Source organism: Haliotis rufescens, unplaced genomic scaffold (genome assembly GCF_023055435.1).
Source record: "Haliotis rufescens isolate VD_foot unplaced genomic scaffold, xgHalRufe1.0.p SCAF_19, whole genome shotgun sequence".
Lineage (NCBI taxonomy): Eukaryota > Metazoa > Mollusca > Gastropoda > Lepetellida > Haliotidae > Haliotis > Haliotis rufescens.
This window is the reverse complement of record NW_025963879.1, coordinates 16,416,670-16,442,870: the sequence shown is the minus strand read 5'-3', so window position 1 is coordinate 16,442,870 and position 26,201 is coordinate 16,416,670. Positions and strand designations below refer to the sequence as shown.

Below are 26,201 nucleotides of genomic sequence, written 5' to 3'. Positions count from 1 at the left end.
CAATATTCACACAAGTGGAATCGATGACATGCATCAACCAAGTCAGTGAGCCTGACCACCCAATCCCCTAAGTTGCCTCTTACAACAAGCATAGTCGCCTCTTACGGCAAACATGGGTTGCAGAAGACCTATTCTAACCCGGATCTTCATGAGTCGGATAAGAATTCTGTGAACAATTACAGAGACACCATTGTTACGACCATCCGAAGTATAGCATTAGATGACTTGATGCATGTAATATCCCAATTGCTAAGATCATTGCTCATGATGTCAATCAATGGATTGTATGGTCTGAACTCAATTATTCACAGACTGCAGTCATATAGCTGGAATATTGCCGAGTTCTGCATTACATAACAAACAAAACACACAGAATGAGATCTGAACCTGTACAACAACATTGTTGTTTATCTCATGCCTAAAAACTTTGAACAACTTAATTTGATTTTTGTGGCCATTTTGCCAATTCTTACAAAAACTTGAAAATGTGTCCGAGTTATCCTGCTTACATGATAAAGGACAAAAGACAGAGTATAATTCTTTATTTACAAATGTCAAACCTGTGACATGATATATACATTGTAATTTACAATTTCAACATGATAAAACATGCTGGAGCAAACTAACAGTAATGACAAGCCCCCATTCCAAATACTAAACAAAATGCAACGGCGCTACAGTACAAGACTTAATGCTAATACAATTATAAAAAATAATATTTGTTGGTGAGGGTAGTATTTTTTGAGAAACTACCCCTACATGTATGACTGTCATATGAGATCCATACTTATGTGAATTTCCCTTCAATTTTATCTGCAGCTATCAGAATGCTAATACTACTCCCACACAAACAGGAATGTGTAAACATATCTACGTGATAAAATACAAACACAGCTATTGTCATGTGTTCAGAAAACTTTGGTCAACATAAGGAAATACTGTAGTCAGTGAAGAGTTACTTCCCTTGTAGATTTGGCATTCAGTGACTTCAGTGAAAGACGGCACCGAGTCTCATTACATCATCATCCAATCTCATTAAAATCAGATCTTAGTTCTCACTACCACTGAACAAAGATCTGAGGACATCCCATTACGGGTCACGTCAGACCGACCTTGCGCAAACTTTGAGCGACCAATGGAATGACCAATCAGAAGGCAGCTTTCTCATGCTTTACGGCACTAATTTCAAATTGGCGACTACGCTTCGAAACATATTTGGACAAATTCTCGATTACAAATTTGGAACCTGAACAAAGACCATTCTGCAATGGCTAATAGATGGTCTACAGTGTATGGATTCAGTCGTTAAACCTGTAACTACCGTTCGGAGTTAAAGTTTTTGAGGTTGTATGATTAGAAATCACATTCCAACTGTCACTTTCATGATCTGGTAAGCGGCACTCTGACTGGTCGGATGAAAGGTCGTTTTGACGTGACCCCTAATGGGATGTCCTCAGATCTTTGTTTAGCCGTAGCGAGAACTGAGGTCTGATTTTAATGAGATTGATCATCATCATTATCACAGCTGATGTAGGTGGTTTTCAATCTCCAAACATTTGTCACTATTATGTAGAAAAAAACTCAAGAAAACAAACAAAAATATAAGTAACAACATTCTGGGTTGGTATCTTTCTTCACCAGTATAAATTATGAATATATCACGTTTATTTGTTGTAATAGTTCTGCCCTCTATGTATATTTTGAGTGGAAGCAAATAAATGCTGTTATGCATGATATGATTAAATGGACATTTCTTTTCTTGACTATCTACAAACTATAATATTACAGAACAAAACCATAGACCCTGGCAGAACCAAAATCCATTAATTACAAACAAAACTTTGGCCACTAAAGAAGTTACGACTTGAACAAAGATTGAGCTAATGTAATAAATCTTGCTTGATTATGGTGGGACTGCAGACTGATCAGTTTCTTTCCATAAAAAAAGGTTAAACATTTTCAATCATAACCAGAGCACAAAAATATAGTGTTTCCTGCTCATATTGTCAGAGATAAACAGCTTATTTGTTTTGTCAAACTGGGATATAACTTAGTCTGCGACCAACAATAATTTTGCTCAACTCACAAATGTAAGTTATCTTTAAATTTAAACATCCAAGAAATATTTTCAAACTGTTCGTAACCATGGTAACTGTTGAAAAGGCTCCATGTCAAATGATCATCTAATCCTCACTTGTCATATAATACTTGCAGCCATATCACTGAAATGTATGACATGTACAAACTTCTAGATTTGCAGCTTGTGAAGGAAAATGATTGACTTGAAAAACAAGAATCAAGACAGGTTGGGTATTGTTTTCACATAATGACCTTGCCAAGAGTAATCAATTGTTTCATTATACCGAAATTTATTCATATTTAATCATTCTTGTCCCTCTTATCTAGCATTTGATCGAGATCATCAAACTGTGTTTTGCCACTCGCAGACATCGTACAGTTTTCTAGCAGATGAAGAAATATTGATCATGTGACAAGTCAAAATTGATCATGTGACAAGTTAAATATTCGAGGGCAGTGTCAATCACATGATTTGACAAAATGTCTCGTTTCGTAACCAAGGTAACGGGATATGGAGTAATTAATGAAATTCAAAGATTCTGAATAGAGTGAGTGAGTGAATTGGGTTTAACGCCGCTTTTAACAGTATTCCAGTTATATCGCGGCGTGTCAGCATAATGTGGGAGGAAGGCCCGAAGTGATGCAGGTCCCTGACGTTTACCACTTCGTTGAAACCACGAGCACGGGTATGGTGCTGACAAACCTAGAAACATAATCGGGGTGAACCGGGATTCGAACCCACAATCATAGGTTTCTGGCATGCCCAACGGTTGCGACTCTGCACATTGAATTGCGGCGCCTTAGACGACTGGGCCACCCGTGCCCCCGATTCTGAATAGGTCTGATAGTTAGCAATATTGATAGCTTAAGAGTGGAATGCCCCTCTCCATTACACAGAAAGTCTGACAGACAGACAGACAGACAGACAGATATATATATATAAAGACGTGTTAACAGAGAAAAATGGATGCAATACATGATACTGGAGTAAAATATAAGTACCATATTTGACATCTACTGAAAACAGACAAGATAGAAGTCAGCCACAAGACAACTGCTTCTTTTTTGGAAATATCACACAAACATGTAAATGAACACAAATAGATTCTGAAACAAGATGGAAGCATATGTGACTTGCATACACAGTTCAACATACACTTACGGTTGCCATTTTGTCGTCGCTATTACTTATGAATTGTATATCTAACAAGTGGAATAATCATATGTAATAAGCAGTCTGAAAGTTCTTATATCAAGTAATAACATTATTTTGCTATCAGTTTTAGTTTGGCTGGTATTGACATCCCTGGTGTAACAAAGGAACATCCAAATTAGTTTCCAGAACACAATGAATATGTTGAATAAAACCAGTCTGATATGATACATGTAGGAAGTATGTGTGTGTGTTTGTTGTTTAACACCGCAGTCAGCCGTATTCCAGCTATATAACGGCAGCCTGTAAATAATCAAGCCTGGACCAGAAAACCAGTGATTGACATTGTGAGCAACATTCCATGCTGCCGGGGTACGATGACATGCTGTCCACCAAGTCCACGAGACTGAGCACCCGATTCATTAAGATCTGGCATAGATCGCTTGGGACCAGTTCTCCAGACTTTCCCTGGCATGTAGCAAGTAGTGCTAAAACTGTATAAGATTCCTAATCCCTCAGTGAGGGTACTGACAGAGGCCACCTCTAAATAGATCAATATGTTCCTAATATACGAGTTGTTGCCTCCAAATACTTTTAAAAACCAAATTAATTCTAATTTTTAACAGAGGATTAGTAATTTAAAGTTCTCAGCAAGAATATGTTACAGAAAGCTGCCTTCTAAAACAGAACATTCATGTACCAGCGTACCATGTTGTAAATGCATCAACATCCATTCGACAAGAATAGAAAGTCTTTGGTATGTATTTAGAAGTTGCAAGAACATGAAGACGTGACATTTTTATATAACCTCCTTGTTTTATAACAACATTTCAGGGATAATCGTTGCCTGATGAAGTGGCAAGAAGTAGCCAGAAATGTAGTTGCAAACAAGTGTCATGTTTTGTTTGAAAGGCATTACTTAGAAGTTGACAGATGACAAAGTAGACACAATTTATGGATAACAACTTCTTTAATACTCAGTGTTCCCGCTGGCTTTTGAAACTGCCAGTCCTTGTGGACTGGCAACTCTAAAAATTACCAGTCCCCACCATTTTATTTCAACAAATAAAAAAACGTATGAAAATTATTTGGCTTTAATTCGTTCAACATCCTGTTCAGTGCAAAGATGCCATCTCTGATGTAACTTAGTTAGATCTATAAGTCATTCACTCAAGCTTCAGTCACAATTTTCTCTCTTTTTTTAAAAAATATTTCGATGCGAACTCGCTAACATGAATATTTAACCTAGAAATAGACAAGGGGAAACCCTGATGGTAACAGACAAGCTGCTTTTATGAATATTACAGATGATTTGTTCAACAACAAGGATTTATTAGGTACTTTATTTATTGGTCCACAGGGACTGGCAGTCAAATGAAATACCGGTCCAAGCCTAATTTTACCGGTACAAAAACTGGTAATTACCGGTAAACGGGAACACTGATAATGTAAAGGCAACGTTTCGGTATAGACCCTAATACCGTTGTCAAGCAAGACCAAAATGTTGCCTTTACAATTTAAAAGAAGTTTTTGTCCATAAATTGTGTCTACTCTGTCAAGTGTCCTATTGACATGTATGGAAGTCTAAGAAAGATCTTTTAAAGTCCCACATCAATAAAATACCTGAGCATCAAAAATCTAATTAAAATGAAACAATAATACTTAATTTTTATAATTATTGCTGGAGAACCAGTTGTTTCTATCTTGGGCTTGGCATCTGAGTATACCTAAATGGAATGCCTGTTTCACCTGAGGACTGGTCAAAGTGTGCTCAGTAAGGAAAGAGAGATCTTACGAAAACAGGTAAAGATATGTCATTGTGTCTCACTATGAGCAAATATTCATGTACTAAGATTATGACAAAGAAATATGATACTGATACGTTAAGTATTGACGATACAAAGAAGAGGCATCTTCTATCTGAACATTCAGTCACTTCAGCACATCCTGGAGTTGGTTTGACCACATGAATCATGGATTTATCTGGGATTGCCAACAAAAGAAAAATTGGTCCAGATAATCATTATTTTCAAAATTTGGATTTTTAGCTCACCTGACATGTAAAGTAAGCTGATGTCAAGTGCTGTTTGTCCAGCGTCTGCAATGCGTCGTCTGTCAAACATCCTCACTGCACAAACGAGGATGAAGCTTCACATACTTGTTTCCATCAATGATGACACTCCAATTTGTTTAAGAAAATCAAATCTGATTTTCAATATGGCTGCCATGACAGCCATATCAAACAAGAATTTTATGGCAACTGCCTAGGAATTACTTTTTATAGTGAGTGAGTGAGTTTATGCTTTACATCACATCGGCAATATTTCAGCCATATCGTGACGATACTTTTTACAAAATGTAATGAAACTTAGTACATGTGTATTTAGTAGTGGGGTTCAACATATATGTTTTAATTTTGACCTTTTTTTTAACTGGAACATGCAACTATTTCCATGCAATCAGCATCCTGCTCTTATAGCACTGTATAAAGAAGGAGAATTGAATAATGGTTACATTGTCAATTAGAACTGTGTCCACATTGTCTTTGTATTGTCTATCTGAGAGAGTTAAACACTCTGTACATGTGAGGATTGATGTTCTCCCACCATCATGAAGCACAACACAAATGGACTTCAAACAATGCACCAATTAACTGGGTTCTCGGTGGGATATGAAGGAACATTAACAACTAGATTACCACCCACATCCTTACACTTTCACCTTGAAGACCATGGAGTAAGTGATATTTATTATTAGTCGTATTACTTTTCTCCTGTTACTCTAAGCGCCTGCTGTGCAAAACCAACCTCATATCACCTGTGGCCCACTTCATATATACCATGTGTATATATGTCACAAACAGTTCAGTAAGCATCAAACACAGACATCTCAAAAGCATGCACACATATAATCCACCATGTTGAAGTATTTCTTGACTACAGAACACTGTGACCTGGATATAGCACCTGTTGTTGAGCTGGCAGTCTATAGTACAGACTTGTATTTACATGCAAACATCAGCCACGTCGCACATGCAGCCTCGGGGTAGGGGAAGACTCGGACTCGCAGCCCTAGGCGGACCTGGTCGCCGCGGCAGTTGATGATCTCCTCACATCGTGATGCTCTGTAACCATAGACACGGCAAGGTACATCATCACCAAATTCAGTGATTCGTCAAAAACATTTCACCATGCCTCCCTTGTTAATCGGAAGTGCTAACATAAGCATGATCATTTGTTTATGGAAGAAAATTCGAAATGGCTGAAGCTGACTTCAATTGTTCAGGGTATTTCATTATTTGTTTGTTTGTTGTTTAACTCCGCACTCCAGCTATATGACGGTGGTCTGTAAATAACCAAGTCTAGACCAAACAATCCAGTGATTGACATGACCATCGATCCACGCAATTAGTGTGAGTGAGTTGGGTTTAACGGAGTATTCCAGTATTCCAGTTATATCACGGCGTGTCAGCTTAATGTGGGAGGAAAGCCCAAAGTGATGCAGGTCTCAGACCCCTACCACTTCAATGAAACCCACAAGCACGGGTATGGTGCTGACAAACCTAGAAACAAAATCAGGGCGAACCGGGAATCGAACCAACGATCATAGGTTTCTGGTGTGTCCAAGGGACGCAACTCTGCACAGCTAATCGCGGCGCTTTAGTCGACTTGGCCACCCGTTACGACCCATGCAGTTAGGATACGATGACATGCATCAACCAAGTCAGCGAGCCTCACCACATGATCTCGTTAGTTGCCTCTTACGATAGGCATAGTTGCCTTTTACGGCAAGCATGTGTTGCTGAAGACCTATTCTATCCCATGGGTTCCCCAACAAGTAGCGCTGCAACGAATACACTATGAGGCGAATACGATTCGTATCATGAATATAGGGTAACGAATACAATAGGAGGTCAGCAGTTGATGTATTATTTATGATAGACAGTGAAACAATAACAAAATAAATTATGTGAGATAGTTTGGTAATAATTAATTTATTATACAATTATATACTTCACTTATCCAGGTACTAGTATCTGCTAAAATGCGACAATGACCAGTGACTACAATACTGTCAAATTAAATATAAAAGAGTGTTGTCTTTGAAGAAATCTATGCATATATTAATATGTTCTAATGGATATTTTAAGGGTCAGGGTATGTAAATGTACATGACTCCATATTCATGAATATTCGATTCTAGTGACCACAAATAACGAATTCAATTCATGAATGGATACGGTTCGATTCACCGAATATAGGAGTGAACAGCCCTACCTACAAGTACTTAGAATTAAAGAAGGCAGACAAAATGTGGTAATATTGAGTGTTGTTGAGTGTCATATATATCATACATATTCTACAATATATTCACACAATGTCCATGATGTCTGCACTGCACGTTTTTCATTAACATCAGTTCCCATTTACTCAGTTCTTACAACATATTAGCCCAGCTGGATACTATTCTGCACAGTGTCTGAAATAACAGCCTGCCTGCTGCCTGTGGCTGGTAACTTTTCTGTCAGGCTGCATGAAATTTTTCTCCACCTGCCCGAATGTCTGGCAGATAATTTTAAAACTACTTCCGTCTTCAGCTTTATTATAACTCCTTGTAAACTATCAAGTAATTGTTTGCATTATTTCAACTGAATCAAGACATGACTTGTCTCTTAGTTTTGTGATTTTTCAATATTTATAAAGCCTGAATGTGGGCAGGTAACTTTGAAGATGTGCAGGCAACACTTATAGATCACCTGCCTGGCTGTCTTGTTGGGAAGTATTTCGCACACTGATTCTGTACCTGAATACCCATGATTTGGGTGGGGGCTGTGTTTACTTACTTGAGGCATGTAGCGAACACCTTGCGGGCATTGCGGTGTGTGAACTGTATAGGGTAGCCCTTGAAGGTATGGCCGTCTGGCACACAGTGCCTCACAGCATCCTGGAAGTCTTCGTTGCCTGCGGTCAGTCCTGCACAACACACACAGCTCACACATTGGATTTGTCAGTGGTACAAATGAACCTGTGTCAGTCAGTATGGTTTTACGCTGCTTTTAGCAATATTCCAGCAATATCACGGCAGGGGACACCAGAAATGGGCTTCACACATTGTACCCATGTGGGGAATCGAACCCAGGTCTTCGGCGTGATGAGCAAACGCTGAAACCACTAGGCTACCCGACCACCCCACAAATGAACCTGAACAGCCTACTGGGATGAATGGTTAATGTGAGACTGATTGTTGTAAGCATTGCTCCAGCTATGTGGATTGGGACATCAGACAAGCGGGCTAGACCCGTGTCCTCTCACTATTCATAGTACAATAATACACCAAAACTGATGGCACTTCAGCATGTTCACTGTCTGGTATTCTGATATTTTATTTAAACTTGAAATGTTTCATAAATGTTTTTTAAACAAAATGCTAAGATCTTTATTGTTATTGTGATGATTTGTGGTACTGGTGAGTTCAGTTTTCACACTGCTTTAAGCAACACCAATAACAATATAAAGCTTGTTCATTTGGTGAATGCTACATTATTCAATGTTCCCACTACATGATGTTGGTCTGTAAATAACCAAGTCTGGATCTGATAATCCAGTGATTGATATAAGCAACGATCTACATTCTCGGGGTACGAAGGAAACACTATCAACTAAGTCTTAGGTTGATGAGTGAGTGAGTATGGTCTTACGCTGCTTTTAGCAATATTCCAGCAATATCACAGTGGGGACACCAGAAATGGGCTTCACATATTGTACCCATGAGGGGAATCGAACCCGGGTCTTCGGCGTGATGAGCAAACACTTAAACCACTAGGCTACCCCACCATAGGTGTGATGAATGAATTCCTGGTTACAACTAGGCTATCCAACCTCCCCTTGGTACATGTTGCATCGGTCAAGTACCTGTGACTCTTTCCAACTCGTAAGCTGCCAGGGCCGGTGTCAGCAGGTAGCTCAACTGGTCATCCCAGGATGTGGTCAGACCCTGGTCCTGGAACCAACATCATCATCACATAAACCTTCGTCTCTCATCATGCTCATAGGAATACAGAAAAAAGATGAAGTACATCAGGATCTTCTGCACAAATTAATAAAGCAAACGCATAAAAATATAACCCAGGGCCCCGTTCCTCAAAGCGATCTTTGCGCTAAGGTGATCGTAAGTCCCATACTTTAACATAGGCTTACGATCATTGTAGAGCTAAGATTGCTTTTAGTAACGAGGCCCAGGTCTCTATTGCTTTACAATGTGTGTTTGTTGTTTAACGCCACACTCTGCAATATTTGAACTACATGTATATGACAGCGGCTTGTAAATAAGTATGGACCAGACAATCCAGGGATTGATATTGCGAACAATGATCCATGCCATCGGGGACACGCCATCACCCAAGTCAACAAGCCTCTCCACCCGATTCAATAAGTCACCTCTTACGACCAATTCCACAGGCGTGTTTCTTTACTAGCTTTGACTGACTTCATACAATATAAGACAAGATATCACATATTTCTCAAAAGAAGTTAAGGACCATCTGATTCTTTCATATTACTACAGTTAATCTGTTAGCTTTATGCAATGTGGCTTCTTGACCGCGTATAAGCCGAATTTTGAGGACCAGAAAAAAGATTCTGTAGAAAGGGGTCGGCTTATCCACGGGATACACTTTCATGATAGTATTTTTCAGATCGTGATCTGTCAGAAACATCGCCTGAATGACGGTCCGATAGATTACAACTTCCCGAAAGTTTGGAAGTTGCCACAACTAGAGCCATTATTGTTATAAATTATCAATAAAGTTATTATTATACACCAATGTTGTCATTATTAAAAAAATGTTATGCATGTTACTACTTCCGATAATAAGTTTTCAATTGAATGTTCAAAGTTTATCGTTCTTCGTCAACTCCACAATCTTTACATGTAACAATATACGTAATTCACAGCTATAATATATAATCCCCAGATAAAATCGCCAATAGCTATTACGTACGTTTTGCAAAGTTCATAAATTGATAGTGAACAAGTGTCTACCTTTATTGAAAGGGGCAAATAAACAACTGTATTGGCGAGTTATTCCGTTCGCCATTTGCAAAAACATGTGATCAGCTGTTTCCTGTGACGTCACAAACGGTGACCACTGTGATTGCTTCCTGTTGTTTAAAGCAACACGGTACACAAGGAAATCAGCATTGATAATAACGGGCCGATTGCTATTGTCATGTTGTTTACACAAACATTTTCAAGTTGTGGGTGCTTAGCGATCGTGTTGGGAGTAGGGGCTTAATTCCTTTGTTTTCGAGAGATTAGTTTAATAAACTGGAAAAGCCTGTGAGTAAGTGATGGTCATTCAATGTGTTCATAGTATGATAGTTTATTTAATTCAATTGGATTAACATACAATAGTGGTGTAAAGGGGGTTATAAAAGTTGGTATATTTTTACTGACTGACATTTTCATCATGAGTTTTAAACGAAAACGCCATGCTTACGATGCTGAATTCAAACTGCGAGTTTTCGCTCCAGCTGATATATTTTCTCACGGGTTGAGAATTCTATATACACCGATTCACAAAATGGCGCTTGGTTGTTGATGGCAACTATAACGATCATTATGAGATTAAAAAAACCCACGAGAAACAGCTTCCCACATTATGAAAGTGGATGACTGGTTTGTTAAATCTTTACTAGAAATAATAATGACTTTTTCAATATAATTACAACGTTTTTCATCTTATATTTTTGAATATCTGCGAGTACCTGCACATGTCACGCAGTCCGACTTCGCAGTGTTTTTTGTCTTTCAATTCCTGATTCGGCTTATCTGCGGGTCATATCATTTTCTTTCGTATTTCAATGGTCAAATTAACACCTCGGCTTATCTACGGGGTCGGCTTATCCGCGGTCATATACGGTACCTTAACACACAGGATAATTTGCGAACAATTTGGGAGAAATGTATTTTTTGACACTATTGCAATAGAAAAGACGAGTAAACTTACGATTGAACCAACAATCGAGGAGAAATAACTGGGTTGATCACTAGCTGTTCTGCTCTTGAGGTTTCTGAGAAGTCTAACATGCACAGTGTGCACAGTGACACACTGACACCAATCACACTTAGCAAGGGGAAACAACTCTGTATAATCCTCCTCACCCTCCTGTGTTCCATCACCAGGACACGTAGCTGCTGCTCCAAGTCATTGCTGAGGATGCTGGGGTCTAGGGTGGAGGCACATAGAGGGGGCGGGGTCGGCCAGGTGGGACACGCCCCTGGCCCACATACAGACATGACAGCATCACCTGCCATTGACTTCCACCGGGACTCATCTGTCAGGTCGAAGCGACAAGTCTCTACATTGTCTGTCACCTGAAATACAGGAAAAAATTGACTGTGTTCCTTGGAGCAGGATTTGAGTTTTCATGGCATGGCATTGTATCATGGGAAGAAAAGGCTTAGGTAATGGATGTCATTTTGTCGAGATGGAGGAGCATAGGCCTCACTGACAGTTTCATTAAATCAGATCTAAGTAACGACCTTTCGGGAACTCTGACCAACCACTGAGATGACTAACAAGAAGTCGACATCAGCCAATTAAAAAGCAGCTTTCTCGAGCTTTACGGCACTCGTTTTGAACCTGGCAACTTCCATTTGAGACTATGCTTGAAAAATATGTTGACACATTTCTCAATTAAAACTGAACAAACGAACATTCCAGAATGTCTAATAGATGGTTGAGATTGTATGGCAGTGCTTTCCACTGTGCAACACCTCCTCCATTCAAATGTTTCTCCCAACGGGAAGGAAGAGATGGACAATGATTTTGACAGAATCAGTTGTACGGGCCGTAACTGTCGTTCAGAATACCCTGTGTTAATATTTTCGAGGTTGCATGATTATAAAAAAAATTCTGACTATCACTCTCGTGATCTAGTAAGCGACGCTTTGATTGGTCGTACGAAAGGTCATTCTGACGTGACCCATTATGGAATGTTCACAGATCTTTGTTTAGCGATAGCGGGAACTAAGGTCTGATTTTAATGAGATTGCCTCAATGACAACCATAGATCATGATACATCTGCGGTATATCTGGGATATATTTGGGTACGAACCTGCTCGCGCTCATGTATCACCGATACAAGTTGATGATACATTTTGTTTTTTGGTTGTTTGTTGTTTAACGCTGCACTAAGCAATAGTCCAGCTATATGAAAACAATCCAGTGATTAACATCATGAGCATCGATCCACGCAACTGGGATACGATGACATGCATCAACCAAGTAAGCGAGACTGACCACCCGATCCCGTTAGTCGCCTCTTACAACAAGCATAGTCACAGTAAATACAGTACATGTATTCAGTCAGTACGCAAAACCTTTTGAGTCTACTAGCCGGAACCTGTCTCTTGACATCATTTTCAGACCGTAGGTTTAATGTATGGACTTTTATTAGCAAAGCTTACAAGACCAAAAGAAATTTCACACTGCTTGGGCTATGGACAAGTGGCTTAAATCACAGACAGTGTATTACTGGTACAAGTTAATGATACAGACATGATCATAAATCACTGATATGAACTGCTGGTACAGAAAAAGACGTAATCAAAAATATTTTGATAATAACAATAATAAATGAAACATAAATGACACAATAATGAAACTATGTACATGCTGAAAAAGTCCTTTCAGGGTGCCGTTGTACAAAACAATCTTGGTTCTACGACTGTCGTAAGTCTATGCTGAGGTATGGAGTTATGATCACCTTAGAGTTAAGATTGCTTTGTACAACGGCACCCAGGTTTCATTACCAGTAATAAATTCAGGTCAAATTTCACAATTTTCATTACTGACAAAACCTTACCTGAGAATTGGCAAAGAAGCTCTGGTGGTTGAAGACACAGCCTATAGTCTTGTAGGGGTATGCTGGGCGGGACTGTTTGGACATGGGAGGACCGTCGGGGTCCACTGCTTCGTGTATATACCTGAACACACCACAGTAATAACAGCGGACATGAGGACAGTTCCTGTTTTACGTTGTTTGTTTGTTTGTTGTTTAACGCCGCACTCAGCAATATTCCAGCTATATGATGGCAGTCTGTAAATAATCGAGCCTGGACCAGACAATCCAGCGATTGACATCATGATCATCGATCCATGCAATTGGGATCGATGACATGTTTCATCCAAGTCAGCGAGTCTGACCACCTGATCCCATTAGTCGCCTCTTACTCCTGTTGTTTGTACAATAGATATAAGCTGACACTAACATTGTACTGAGAATCTCTATGTTGTAGCAAGGGCAATGCCTTTCAACAAGTCTTCTTAAAACGTGATGCAAATTATCAGATTTGTGTGTTTTGTTGTTTAATGCCGCACTCGAGTCTGGACCAGACAATCCAGTGATTGACATCATGAGCATTGATCCACGCAATTGTGATACGATGACATGCATCAACCAAGTCAGCGAACCTGACCACCTGATCCCGTTAGTCGCCTCTTACGACAAGCATAGTCGCCTTTTACGACAAGCATGGGTAGCTGAAGACCTATTCTACCCTCTTCTTCAAGGGTTGCAAATTATCAGAAAAGGGTAAACATGTTTCACTGCTTCCAATCAAAACCTGGAAATGAAGCAAATCACCAAGCACTAAACGATGTGACATTGTCAAATATGTTGAAAATCAGGTCATCTCGATAACGATGAAGTCTAACAAGACTGGTTGTACATGAAGGTTTAACATTGGAAATCATTTCATCTAATTATATATAACAAGTCTAAAGCATTACTGAATTCAATACACATTAACATGGCATGCAGGTCTCACGAAAAAGCCTACTGACAATGCCTATCACGACTATGATTCACCCACCTGTGGCCATTGAGACTCTCCCAGAAGGTGATGACGCCATCTGTTGTGATGGTCATGACCCAGGCATGTACAGACCCCTTGGCCTTGGTGCCCACGCACACATAGGCATCGAGTCCGAAGCCCATCAGTAGGCTGCACAGTAACACTGCATGATCCTCGCAGTCCTGGTAAATACACCACACAACATCAGCTCATATATAGAGGGGACAAAAACTAGGAGTGTAACCACATTTCAAACTATTAAAATAATACAATTGTACAATGTCGATAAGAATTTAAGAGCACCGATTGTATTTTTGATAGTATGCATAACAATGCATAGTTTCAAAAGTTACCATTAGTTATAAATAAAACTATGCATCAGTAAACTTAGATTTTACAGTAGTATTTCAAACCAGCCGAATGTAAATAACAAGGATTACAACTTCCCTTTGATTTGCATTGCGACAGGGAGGAAAATGGCTGACTTTAACACCTTATTCTTTCCTATCACATTTATTAACATAATTATCATCCCTTAAGGTAGTTTAATGCTATACTACCATCACAATACTATCCAAATAGTGAAAACAGCCCCAGTAGTGACTCCCAACATCACACAGAAAACTCAACTAATTAACTGGAGGAGTTGCTTAAGATGTGATGTTATGACCTTGGCAGAATCTTAGTGCTTTGGTCTGAGATTAGCCTATTATCAGGCATCACAAGAAAGATTGTCCCGATATTCAGAGTCCCGATAAGCAACACTAAGCTACATAAAACAACATGGTCCTTATTATTCTGGCAGAGAATACTCATGGACTAGAATGGTTTTTTGACATCTGAAAGTTATGTTTGTGTTTATATTTGTATATTTTTAAAAACAGGAAGCACATGACATTATTTTACACCATCTAATACAGACTTCTGAATTACATCCATCCTCGGGTTTCCTGACTGACGACATCTCTCGTTTATCCTGATATTAATCATGCTCATTTATCCAGTGTATTAGATCTCCGTTCCATAAGTTAAATACCCTGGGCCCCGTTCCACAAAACAATCTTATTGTTAAGACGATCGCAACTCCCATACTTTAACATAGACTTACGACAATCTTACCGCTAAGATCGATTTGTGGAATGGGTCCTGGACTATTACCATAGTTGAGTCCTGTTCGAATGGCCTGATGCTGAATATAGCAGCTGAATCCAAATACTCTCACTAGCAAGAGAAATTCTGTTCAAACTTACAGATACGAATGATGAAGGCAGTCATGTCGCTTCTGAAGTGAAGCTATGGCAGCGGAATGCTCCAGGGTATTCATCATAACAGAATGGAGACATAACACACGAGATAATTGAGGATATTTTCAGCAGACTTGGCACATGGGCATGGTTTGCGTCCGTGTGAGTAAGCCTGTCCACGTACCCCTTTGTTTCTACACAGGAAGGCGTGCATGTTGGTCCACTGCTCCCGCTTATCTCCCCCTCCCAGAGTCGGCACCTTCTCGTTGTGGATCAGACTGACAAGGCGGGCAGCCTGTCTGGGGGTGTCCAGCAGTCGACCAGCACGCAGGGGCTTCACATAGGAGCACACCGGCCTGTTGGTCCCATTCTCATCCTGACAAATATATATCATACCTTAACATTGTGTGGTATTACTTATATAAACTGACACAAAATATCATTTATTGCACACTGAGCCTTCCTACATGTGACCATAGAATTCACCCTCCAACATTACAAACAGGCGGTACCAGAATTAGAAAATGGAGAATGTGTGTGAGTGTGGTTTAATGCCTCTTTGAAAAGTATTTCAGTGGGATCAGCTTGATGTGGGATGAAAGACTATAGATTTGCTGGTCTTAGATGTTTACTATGTTATTAAAACATATGAGCATGGGTATGGTGCGGACAAAAGCAGAAACATAAGAACATGGAGAGAAAAAAAATACACTTGACATTATCATTATCATTATCATGACATCAACAACATCCTATCTAACCTGAGCAAATATCTTGACAAGTCTATCCTTGTGAGCTTCTCTGATCTGGAGGAACTCCTTCCACCATTGTTTGGCATAGACAAGAAACAACCTCTCCTTTTCCGCCTGTCGAGACCGCTCGAGGTCCAGCTGTGCCCGCACAACACGCTCGTCCATCACCTGCTGGGATCTGGGATACAGCTCCATCTGGACCTCCAGGATACCTACTGGTACCTTGCTCTCATTGCCTGGGTAGAAACAACAGTTTGACTTTACAGACAGACACTGGGAGGTGACTTGGGCTTTAGGCCTGAATAGATGTCGAAGTATCTGAAGAATCTATACACACAGTCATTAGAGTTTTGCCGTTTGCCAAATATTGAGACTAGATGCAAAAAATTCCCTATTCCGTGGGATCCAAAAGAGTATGACTGTTTGAATCATTCTATTTATTAAACTTGTAAATTGCCATTAACATATAATTGATATCCACTCAGTGCTCGGCACTTAAAGCAATCTCAGCACTATGACTATCTTAATTCTAAGAAGTTTTGGTGCTGAGATTACTTTCTGGAACTGAGAACAGGAAAGAAATGAACACAAAGATAAGGATGTTGATGGCAAATTTGCTTCAATGTAACATTTAAATCTCCAATTATAGGCTCAAAGTTCCTAAGTATATGCAGTAATGTGTCATCAGAAAATCTTGTAAATATAATTATCCTATTTCAAACAATGCATTTTTTCCTTCTTTTGATCCTTATGTGGAAACAATGCTTGAACAAAGTTTCCAGCTTCTAAAAACAATTCACCCGAACCCATCCCAGCATCACCATGGTCACGACCCAAGCAAATGGGTTATGCACTCTAATCCTGTTTGCTGTGACCTTATACAACTTGATCACCTGACTCCCCCTTCCACATTCTCTTCCTTAGAGCTGACAGGCTGGAGGAGCTATGATGTGGGGATGGTTGGGAGGGCATATAATGTGTGAGATAAGAAATGTATTATAAATATCCAGTTTAATGTAAAATTTACAAATCCTATCTCACACTATGCATTTAGTGATACACACAGTAAAGCTATAAAACTGCCTAGTGTCGAAAAGATAACTCATGAGTGGCTAACAAACACCATAACAGGCGATGAGACCCCTTTACACTAGTCAGACGTTACAACATGAAATTGAGTATAACATGTGTAATGTGTAATGTGTTTGTTTGTTGCTTAACGCTGCACTCAGCAATATTCCAGCTATATGATGGTGGTCTGTAAATAATCAAGTCTGGACCAGACAATCCAGTGATTGACATCATGAGCATCGGTCCAAGCAATTCGGATACGATGACATGAATCAACCAAGTCAGCGAGCCCGACCACCCGATCCCGTTATTCGCCTCTTACAACAAGCATAGTCGCCTTTTATGGGAAGCATGGGTTGCTGAAGACCTTTTCTACCCCGGATCTTCAGGGGACCCACACCCACTAACAGACTACTGTTTCTTGATTGGTTTGTTAATAAACTAGGCAGGCTTGTGTAGTATTATTGCGGGGAACGATGTTGCTGCTTTTGTATTGTTGTCTACCGTTTTGGGTATATTAACTATAATATAATCAGTCTGTTAAGTTATTGTTGACTTATTTATTTATAATTATGATAAAAAAATTGACTTCAGTATGCTTTCCATTTTTGGAGTTGTATAGATAAAAATTGGTGTGCATACTTTGTGTAAATCTGCTATGTGGATTTACACTGTATACACATGACGTTTTTTAAATCCATATGTAATTTTTTAAATAATCAATTATTTTACATATTCAAGTTTATGCAAATAATTAATATCATTAAGATTATACAGGTATATGTCATAAGTGATAACTACCTATTCCTTTGAGTTCTACGGAGATTTTCATGTTTGACTGTGATGCTGTCAACACTGGCCGCCATTCAAAGAAATGAGACGATACAAGAGTTGTGTCCCCTGTTGCGTCTGTCTTCACCAGGACCATGTGGACCGGGTCCGAGAGGGACAACATGCCTGCTGGATCTGCCATCCGACCAGCATCTCCTGGCAACAGGACAGGTAAAATCATTAAGAAGAACAAAAGAAACAATTTCAAGTCTACAAAAATTTGTCAATTGATACTTGTATCTTAATACCATATCTACAACAGAATAGACAGAATGAGTCTCAATAATATCATACATTTCTTGAACAAATGACATTGGAATCTATGAGAGTGAAATTTTAATGATGCTAAGCTCATAAGTTCGGCTTTGTATTTCAAGAATTATTTCATCTATATTACATTAAGAATTGGTGAGTATTCCACAAGGGTTACCATGGTTACCTGCTGTATCTTTATGGAGTTCCAGCAGGAACATCTCGTCGAACTGAGGCTCACAGGCACAGGCAACAGGCCGGGACTTGAACCTCTGACCCCTGAAGTAGACATGGAGACAGAAGTAGGCGCTGACTTTCTGACCTGGAAGAGGGTCATCATCCTGGAGATGTTCCAGAAAGGCCTTGCCGCCGTACACATGCAGGTGAAGATAGCGCCGGCTTGGGTCCAAGTTGGCTGGAGTAAAGAAAATGGTAATTATGCTTTATTTTGTGCCAGTTCCCTTCTGCTATCAGTAAAATGTAAGTCACCTGTTAGTTATTACTAAAATAACATGACTTTTCAGCGGTAGAAACTAACAGTTTCCATCCACTAGCCCTTATTATGATAACATAAAGCAAACCCCTTATAAATGACAAAATTCTACTTGTCCTTATGATACCTTAACTATTGGGCAGTTTGGCAAGGACTACAGAACTACTGATTTTCTTGAGTATAGTGCGCACTTTTTTTCGAAAAGACACAGCATTGTAGAAGGGGGTGCGCATTAAACACGAATTATGAGTTTGGATGTTTTTTTCCCCCATGGAAAGACATTACCGTGAGCACAAAACACCGGGAATACCATGTCAACAAATCCATACTGAAGTACGCGAAATAATTATGTAATTACACTGTCTGGCTATAAAAAGTGTTCTTTGTATATCTGAACTTATGTTTGTAACTTATGTCATTGATTTTATTCAAAATTCCTTATAATATTGTTTTTATTAATTTCGGCGAAATCGTGTGTGAAGCGATCGGAAGATCGCACAACTCACCGTTATTAACAGCAACCACAGTCAGAATACCGCTATTGACGCCTTGAAACAAACTTTAGTTGACAGAGAATGGATACATATATCATAAATGACATACTTTGACTCGTTAAAAGCCATATTTGTTTTTGTTTGACGATTCTATGTCAACATGAAATTCTCGCGATCACGTGATCATGTGCGCGTGAGCCTTGACGGTGACTGGTCAGACCTGTTCCATGTAAAAAATAATACCCGGGAATAGCCATCAGCTGCTTCGCTTAGGGTTATTATTATTTTAAATATGTTTAGTAAAGGTTGCATATAATTAAGAAAATAATGGAATATATTATTCCTGATAAATAAAATAGTTTCAGATACAATTGTTGCCGATCCTTGCATTAAAAATCTTATAAAGTTATATCATTGGGTGTGTCTTGACCGAATCACCGGTCGATTCCAAGAAAATGTGTGTACAGCTGATTGCTGTTTCCAGCTTAGTTTACGAGAAAATACGCAAGGTAATCTTAATCCCTAAATATAAAACAATGCCTAGCAGAACAATAAATACTATTTAAACGGTAAATAAACATGTCTGGTGATTTTTTATCTCAAATTTCGAATTTGTACTGACGAAGTTTCTCAGCACCCGTTCGTTTGCCGGACTTCGCTGAAAGGGTACGGTGTAAAAAATTTCTGCGCATAATATTCAAATTTCTTTTTTTCCAAAATATTGAACCCGCTAGAGGGGGGTGCGCATTATACATGGGTGCGCACTATACTCAAGAAAATACGGTAGTGCCAATTCCTAACGCTGCTTTTCATCTTTATATTAATATTTGGGAAATTTGACTGACATTTGCTGAAGACTTGGGGCAATATCGACCTCTGGGAATATCTCTATTTTACAACATATGTGGAACTTGTTTACTACTTTGATTAAGTATCAGCTGGCAAGCTGGCATCATATGTCCAACAATTTTAGTAAAATCTAAATATTTTTTACATTTGTATACTTATCCTGCATTACTCCTTAATGCATTCACTGCTTACTTACGACAACTAGAAGGACAGCGCTGCGAAGGTCCTGGGTGAAGAAATAAAGTTGTTGTTCTCAAGTCCCAATCAGTGGCCTTCCGTCGCTGTCCTGTGACCTTGATGACACCTAAGGTCATCTTCACATCACTGCCTGTCGCCCAAGCTCTTAGAAAAACATACTTTTGAGGTTTCTGAAGCCAAAGTGGGGAGGCAAGTCTAACGACGGGTGGGCCTTAAGCGTAGTAATGCAGGATAAGTATACAAATGTAAAAAATATTTAGATTTTACTAAATTTTTTACTTATCCTGCATTACTCCTTAATGCATCTGTATCGGACGGTTTGGAGGTGGGTCAACCTTCAGAATACAGAAACCTCAATAATTCACACCCTGCAATACGACCCCATTTGGTCGATAAACCGTGAAGCGGAACAGTTCAGACAAAAACGCCATTACGGTAGGGTTGTTCAAAAATCAAAAACATTGAACATAGGAATTAAAGAGAAATTCCCTATACACGCTTAGTAATAAAGAAAATAATAGCTATTCAGCTAATTCTTTACTTACTGCGTCATAGAGCCGTCGCTGACAAACAAGATTGTCTAATATTCTTCCACTGGTGGCGACTGAGTGACTGCACATGGAAGTTGACTGGCTCTGTATAGGGCGAGTTCATTATTTGCGTCAGTGGTTGGCAATCTGCAGGATAACAACCAGAGGGCCAAACTTCGAACGTCTTTGACATCCTCGAGAGTCACAACGCGAAGGTTATGACTAACGAAAATATGTGTCGAATCTCCAGAAATATCCTTCCGTGATTGTTCCAAAACCACAATTGCCGTGTTGAGCCCTGGTAAGGCTGACACCTTGAGATCTTGAGGGTAATTCGCTCTCGGCGAGTTCCGTTTGATGATCTCGTAGGCCTGAAGGATTACTGCGCGTAACCATATAGATATGGTGTTTGCGATTATGCGACTAACTTCTGTCGTGGACGAACCACGCCTTGTCTTGGAGCGTCGAATGAAAACTCGAACTGCTCGCACCGAGCCCAGGAGAACTTCACCATGTACGATTCCCACAATAGTCGATATCGGTGGGATGGTGAAGAACGGTCGGGTTGGCCTGGTAGTAGATTTTAGCAATAAAATCCCAGCATAACCCTAGATGTCCTGTTCTGTGCGTCCCATGCTCAAAACGGATCCGGGTTGAGTCGACCACATGTAGTTCGCTCACCCGTACCGCCTTTGCTAATGCCAAGAGAAACCATTGTTTCCTTGGTGATGTCCAAGCTCCTCACAGCGATAGCCCGTTCGTGGAGCTCTCTATACTATACCGAGAGTGTAACGAAGGTGTCACGCGCTGGGAAGGAGCTTGAAAATGAGGATGCAATGAGGGGCTCGAAGGGGGCCCCTTTCAAACCTCGAAGTACCACGTTCAAGTCCCAATCAGGTGGCTGGAACTTGGCCTTCTGATCCTCAAACCTGAATGAGCATAATATGGCCTGTAGTTCCCTGACCTTAATCACACTGTGATTTTCCGGAAACGGCCAACACTAAGATAATTGCAGCCAATTACGTAGTAATGGTGCTACCTTCCAAGTGTTTTTGGGTACGCAATGTAGGAGGTATTCCTCTAGGAATTGTGACGCAATCGTAGGGTCTTGATTCTTTTCTTCCCTGTAAAAAGTCTCAAGTGATCCCCACTTGTCATCGTCGTCTCTGGGAGAGTAACGATGAACTAAAGCTATAGCTTTGCTGCCCGTGTCGAAATAACCCTTCGCACTTAAACGCCTTTTAAAGACGAACCATGCGTGCAGACGTTGGGTGAGGCAATTTTCTGTTGAGGGTGGATGAGTAGGTTGGACCACTGTGAGAGGGGAAGTGAATCGTTTTAGATTTTTCCGAGCTTGACGAACTACCCTCTCGCCGGTTACCATGGTGCGACCAAAGGAGAGATCGAGATACCTTGTCTCCTTGATCCCCTGTAGCACCTTGGGAAGTTATAGTGGTGGCAGAAGAGTTTTAGTTCTTTGCCCTTCCCAAGTGATACTGAACTCGTCCACCGCCCAAGTCTGCGGATCCGGCAACGGGGAGATATACGTCATGAGTTGGTGGCCTAGGCAAGTAATAAACAAGTCAATGTTTGGTTGCCTGAATTCCTGAAGCAGTAACTGGAATGCTTCTGTGAGAAATTTCCACTCAGTGGGAGCCACCCTGTCTGGACGTGATAAAGTATCGGCCAGTATGTTTCTACATCCGGGGATGTGCTGAACTATGAACCTTAGTCACAGCCGATCCACTAGATGGAAGAAATCTGAATGTCCTTAGAAGTGGAGAGTGGGAGTGTGTTGTTCCCCGATTGCACAGGCACCACACCGCAGTGCTGTTGTCTGTGGATATAGCGAGTCGGGCTAACTGTAGTTGATTCTGCCAATGTGATATAGCCAGAATTAAAGCTTCCAACTCCAAGTTGTTTATGTGCCACTTCCATTGTGCGCCGGGCCATAGCCCTGAGCTTATCTGGTCTTGTAAGTGAATACTCCACCCCTGAAAGGGGACGTCCACAAACAGGTGTGTATTCGGGGAAAATCCGAATAAACAGACTCCGCAGACATTCAGCGCCACAAATTGAGGCTCTAGCTTAGTTGGTAGAGTGATGGCCTTGAGTGGATCCTGACTCCTGATGTAAGGGTTCAGGAAAAAAATTGAATTGGTCGCTGTTGTAAGCGGCCCATGCTAGTTAACTCCTGTGCCGAGGTGATTAACCCTAGCAACACTTGCCACTGGCGAAGTGTGTGTGGTTGGTGTAGAGTAGATGACAAAAGAAGTAGAAACTTGTGCCATCTGTCCCTCGGTACAGATAGGATATCCTGGTCTGTCTTAACCAGGTCTCCTATGAACTGAAGTCAATAGGAAGGAGAATACTCCCGACTTCGCCTCGTTGATTGTCTATCCCAGTTATTGACATGTGTTGATGATACAGTAGATAAAATAAATCAGCAATGATTTTGTTGGAGAGGAAAGTTATTAGGACATTCTACTACATGTATATGATTATAATTACCAAATTTGAAGAAAATCTTTAATTTAATCAGTCAATGTCCTAGAAATTAAACCCTGAAACCCTGATAATTGACATCAAATCTCACCTCGTTTTGAAGCAGTATGTTGTGTGGCATGACTATCTCTGTCCATGAAGTGGGAGGCAGGAGGACCTATGGCTGAGTTGCCGTCAAAATGTAGCTGGTGCAGGATGTCATCAACAACACCCTTCTGTCTCAGTTTCTGCATCAAGTCTTGCTCACTCACATGGTCAGATCGACCTTGGAACTCGTCATGAATAGTCTCTGATAAAATGTCTCGAATCCGAGACTGAATGTCCATCTGACGAAGTAGGATGAAGGAAGAAAAATGTTGGTAATACACTCCATACAACTAAACAACACATAACAGTAACCTAGTCTTCTGATTTCTTTTGTTTGTAATTGTGCTAATAGTAGTATCATGGGATAACATTTATACTAAGTTATTATAATAATTAGATCTACATCAAGTGCTTTTATGAGTTATCATGATGTAATATTTATACATCATTTCATATAATTGTAGTTTTAGCAAGTAATAATTATCATTAGGTAAAATGCATATATAAAATATCAGTAGTTTCAGTTAAAGCTTTTTAGATGGTTGCTAGCCTAAGGTAATGGGAGCGCGTCTTCTAGACATACTATTCAATAAGACAAGAGTTACGTCTACATAGTTTAATTGATTTGAAGCTTTTAGATAAATGCTAGCCTAAGGTATCAAGATCCCATCTCCCAGACAAAGGATATTTATTTAAGTATATCTGTCATCACCTACCGGGGTATATTAGAATAACATTACTTCAATTAAGACTCATTAAGGATTAGCCCCCATACAAGCTCGTCTATAGTGCATTAAGGATTAGCCCCCATACAAGCTCGTCTATAGGGCATTAAGGATTAGCCCCCACACAAGCTCATCTATAGTGACACCCTAATCTCTTTCAAAGCATCCAGTAAATATGTCAACAAGATTAGTGCCAGTCCAACAGGATAAACAGGATTTAGTATTCCCCTCTGTCTAGCCATCCATTTAGCTTAGGACACAACCAAGCGTGTATCATCCAATCACATTCCTTTCTATTGTTTAAATTTTTGTTAAATACATACTGTAGGCAGGTTTTAGGCAGAGAAGGGGTTTGACTCTCTTACCAAGCAGACCTCTCTCCCTCAGCCCAGAGTGTGTACCGACTCTCTGTTGCACCCTCAGTTATTTTCTAAGATATTGTAAATTGCTCATTGTTAATTGTTCTTGTAAATAAAATTGTGATTAGTCTCCTGTGACTCTGGCTCTTTGCTGACTAATTCCCCAAGAAAACCAGCACGTCATTTGGAAGGTATTGTTCACCCAGAACAGTTCCATGATAGTAGTAACCATGGTAACCGAAAAAACATTCAACCATGAAAAATATCTTTGCTATCTTTTTTTTTATCAAATGTATATATCTATTTCCATCTTAAACAATTACCTCCTCTCACAATGTTGACTGAAGCAAGGATTTCCGACATATATAATCAACCAAATACAATGCATAAAGACAAGTTGATAAAGACAAGTTTGGTAAGATTATGGTATATCCCACAATAGCATGAAGAAATTGTCAAACTGACAATTGCCAAGGTTTATTCTATAAAAGTACTAGATGTTTCATTAACTTACAGGTAAGTGACATCTTTAGGTATGCCACATATGCTAAGTTATTTGTTTTTGTCAACATTCAGATGTAGTATTACCCTATTACAGGGATTAAAACTTCAGTCAACTTCAGTGCATGCATGATCAGACTATTTAATACCTGTATCTAAATAGGTCTTGCCTGTGCTCCAGTAAACAATTGGTCAGTTTGTACCCAGATATTGAGACATACAGCAGGTACATGGGTAGGGTCAGGTAATAGGGGGTCAGGTACCTGGCTGGTAAATTAAGACTCGTTCCAGCCTTACCCCATCAGCAATATTAGCTGGATGTAATTCACTGAGTAAACTGTGAATAATTTGGCATGATGAACACAGATAAGTAACATCTTCCATTTCACTATATAACAAATGTTTGGAAATTTCCCGAATATCTGACAATGTACATTACAACACACTTTTAATCATAGTAATGCACCATTTCTATGAACAAACTATAAATCAAGAAAGGACCCTGTTGAGACTAGATCTTGGTTCGACATTTTATGTTGTTTACCTTCCTGTTGAACTAGAATACATGAATACGTTTATCATCTTTTTGATGTTTTCGTTTCATAACTTCAAATGTAACACTCAATAACGTTACATCATTTACATGGTAGACATCAATTGGGAGGAGCTCATAGTTAGCAGTTATGGGTATTGATTCCTAATGTCCAAGTGGTTCTCAGATTCAAGGACTGGCGGAAAGACAATAAGCCACAGTGTATTTGCAATAAACATGACAAACCACCCTCCCACTTTTCTTATTTCCGGCAGTAGCCTAACTGGGTTAACCAACAGTAATAAAACCAACATACATGAACTATCACAAACCAAAACCAATTCTCAAGTATATCTAATACAATGCCACTTTGATAGTGTAAGGTGGGAAGCTAAAGCATCGTGGTCGTTTGTAAATATACACACGTGCAAGTTCGTTCTTGTTTTCATCGCTGTCAGCTACTGAGTCATGTAAAAAAATGCACAATATACACCCACCTGTGAAAGCTGGGAATGGATTATTTGTTTCAATTCTGATATTTTCTCCGGAGGTAGTGACATGTCGCCTGGTGGTTCCTTCCTGTCTTAACGTAATCCAAACAAGAGTATCAGCGTGCTGTTATGTGCTGTCACCTTGTTTCGAAAATGGCCGCGAGTTGACGCGCATGACTGACCTTTCAAGGTCA

The 26,201-nt window shown here is 39.8% G+C and overlaps 1 protein-coding gene across 1 annotated transcript; it reads right to left on the bottom strand.

The window, feature by feature from the left end:
- Positions 1-527: 527 nt before the first annotated feature.
- Positions 528-26,199, bottom strand: LOC124137587 (centrosomal protein of 76 kDa-like). Its single transcript, XM_048398934.1, has 12 exons — positions 26,014-26,199; positions 23,404-23,638; positions 18,431-18,658; positions 17,962-18,147; positions 16,099-16,325; positions 15,522-15,713; positions 14,112-14,275; positions 13,103-13,223; positions 11,396-11,608; positions 9,145-9,232; positions 8,076-8,205; positions 528-6,356 (listed from the first exon to the last, which is right to left on the bottom strand). Exons 1-12 carry the CDS (start codon positions 26,074-26,076, stop codon positions 6,218-6,220), a joined length of 1,986 nt encoding a protein of 661 aa, XP_048254891.1. The 5' UTR covers positions 26,077-26,199; the 3' UTR covers positions 528-6,217.
- Between the last annotated feature and the right edge of the window lie 2 nt (positions 26,200-26,201).